General features: G+C 37.1%; 1 protein-coding gene across 1 annotated transcript; it reads right to left on the bottom strand.

The window, feature by feature from the left end:
• Positions 1–365: 365 nt before the first annotated feature.
• On the bottom strand, positions 366–2,253 carry LOC121937832 (nebulette-like; the record flags this gene model as incomplete). The annotated part of the gene is made up of 3 exons (XM_042481136.1): positions 2,129–2,253; positions 1,024–1,134; positions 366–476 (listed from the first exon to the last, which is right to left on the bottom strand). Coding segments are annotated over exons 1-3 (243 nt in total), but the record flags the coding sequence as incomplete, so codon positions are not given.
• Between the last annotated feature and the right edge of the window lie 215 nt (positions 2,254–2,468).

Raw genomic sequence — 2,468 nt, 5'->3', positions numbered from 1 at the left:
AACAACAAAAAAATTCATCTAATTAATTACACGCTTTGTGATTAATTAACCTAAATTAATCGCATACATCAAATTTTGGTGTGATAGTATTTTAAAAAAATTCAGTTCACATTTATAAGCAGAAATTCCTCTCATTTATGAAGTCAACAGCATGATCCTGCAAGTATTTCAAAATAAAATGTCAACAACTGACGGGATTCTGTCAGCAGAGATGTTATCGGAGGACTTTTATTTTGAAACGGAAGCAGGGACATTTGGAAGTTTTTTTACTTGCTGTTATTTTTCTGCAAACAACAGTAACGACAGCAAGCAAAACCGTCACCTCAGTCTCTGATGACGTCACACCGTAAAGGTCACGGACTCACATCGCTCTGCGTCTTGGTCAGCTCTTTGGCGAAGACGGTCTCGATTGTTTGGGGCATCTGTGCGTACAGACTGCAGACGGCCTCCTTCTTGCCCTCCTCCCTGTACGCTTTCTGCAACGCAACACAAAATATATGAGTTTTAATTCAGGAATATACGCAAAAAATCTTTACACTGTGCATCAATATCATAAAAAAACAAAATCAGTAAGAGTCTGGGCTGTGTTCGCACTTTGAACACAGCTGTGACGCAGCAGATTTAGAAACTTCTTTAAAGATTTCGCTCAGTTTGTAGGATTTAAAGACGTTTCTAATATCAGGAAATGTCTATGATTTTAGGATGTTTCCAGGATTTTAGGACGATTCACAGATTTTAGGACATCATTAGAGATTTTAGGGCATTTCTACAATTTTGCGACATTTCCAGGATTTAAGGGCATTTCTGTGACTTTAGGACATTAATAGGATTTTAGGATGTTTCTACAGTTTTACAGCATTCGTAGGATTTTAGCAGGTTAACAGATGAAAATGCTGGAAGCTTTTACATATTTCATCCAAATCCAGCCCGTGGTATTGCGTTCTCATGTGATAGCGAATAAACAGAGCCTCCTGCATAAATATGAGAGGAGTTTACGGACGGCGAGTGGAGCTTGTTTTGTACCTCGCTGTGCAGCTGAGTTTGCTCCTTCGCATGCTGAGTGTCTTTGGTCTCCGGCAGCAGAGAGTACAGACTGTTAACCAGCTCCTTCTTACCCGCCTCCTTGTATTTACTCTGAAACACAAAACAACAACAGATCAACAAGTGCACAGAGCCTCCGTGAAAACTCCTCGACACCTCGCTGCAAAGACTCGAGCGACTCCGCAGACTCTTCGTCATCAGCAGCACGTTCAGGGGACTTTTTCTTTATTCTGCTTGTTAATGTCACTTATTGCTATTTTGCTGTGAACCAGTTTCACTTTTTGTCAGAAGTGCATTGACTTTATTTTGTAATTAGAATATAAAGTTTGGCTGCAGAGTTTTAGCGAATAGAAACTTCTTTGCTGATGACATTAAACTGTTCAATATAAAAATATACTAATATACTACTAACTTTACCAAATCTGACCAGCACTAATCTGATTAAATCTTGAAATTCAAATTAAGACCATTATGGGCTGATATTTGTCGAATGATAAATCACAAGTTTCAAGATTTTAACCCTTTAAAAACTGACCTCCCACAGTCGTCATTTGCATGATTCTGTTTACATGAAGCTAAAATAATAAAGTCAGTTTTATTTATAAAGCCCATTATCACAAATCCAAATTTTCCTCAGAGGGCTTTACAGCGTACGACATCCCAAGTTGTTATCTTTATTATTATTTAGCTCAGGTTGTACAGATTTTAGGGATATGAAGCATTTTACGTTAAAATAAGCAAAAATAACAATGTAGGCACTATTGGACCATTTATAATGCAGAGTTTAAAGGGTTAATACATTGCAGGTAACTTGTAAAATAAAAGTTAATATTGACAATCTTAGTATCTATAGAAATGGTGAATGGATGAAGTGAATTTTTTGGGATGAACAAAGCAGGAGCGCCTGCAGAGTTTGGATTCACACGCTGTGAGACAGATTCATAAATCGGATGAAATTTCACGTTAAACGAAGAATCTCCTGATTAAATATTAATCTGCAGTGTTGGAAAAACAAATCAGACTCAAAACACAAACTGTCTGTTTCACACAAACCAAAATATTCAGAGAGGGAGCGAGTGTTTCTCACCTCGCTGTGTGTCGCAGCCATCTCTTTGACAAACTGAGTCTCCAGAGTTTCGGGCAGCAGAGAGAACAAAGTGTTGGGCAGATCGTCTTTGTCCTTCTTATACTTTGTCTTATAAAATGAAGAAAGAAATAAAGAAAGGCTGATAAAAACAATTACAACATCCTCCACTTATTCCAAAGTATTAAAAAAATCTTAATATCTACCCAGGGGTATGAACTTAACCCTTTGAAAGATAAGCAAATTCTTTTAATTTCTTTCAAAAAAACACAGGGGGAAGACAATAACCTGCTAAACAAGACATGGCCCAAAAATAAGCAAAAAGTTAGAAAAAATACAAGAA

This window comes from Plectropomus leopardus, unplaced genomic scaffold, assembly GCF_008729295.1.
Source record: "Plectropomus leopardus isolate mb unplaced genomic scaffold, YSFRI_Pleo_2.0 unplaced_scaffold27570, whole genome shotgun sequence".
In the NCBI taxonomy this organism is placed as follows: Eukaryota; Metazoa; Chordata; class Actinopteri; order Perciformes; family Serranidae; genus Plectropomus; species Plectropomus leopardus.
This window is presented reverse-complemented; position numbering and strand designations above follow the sequence as displayed.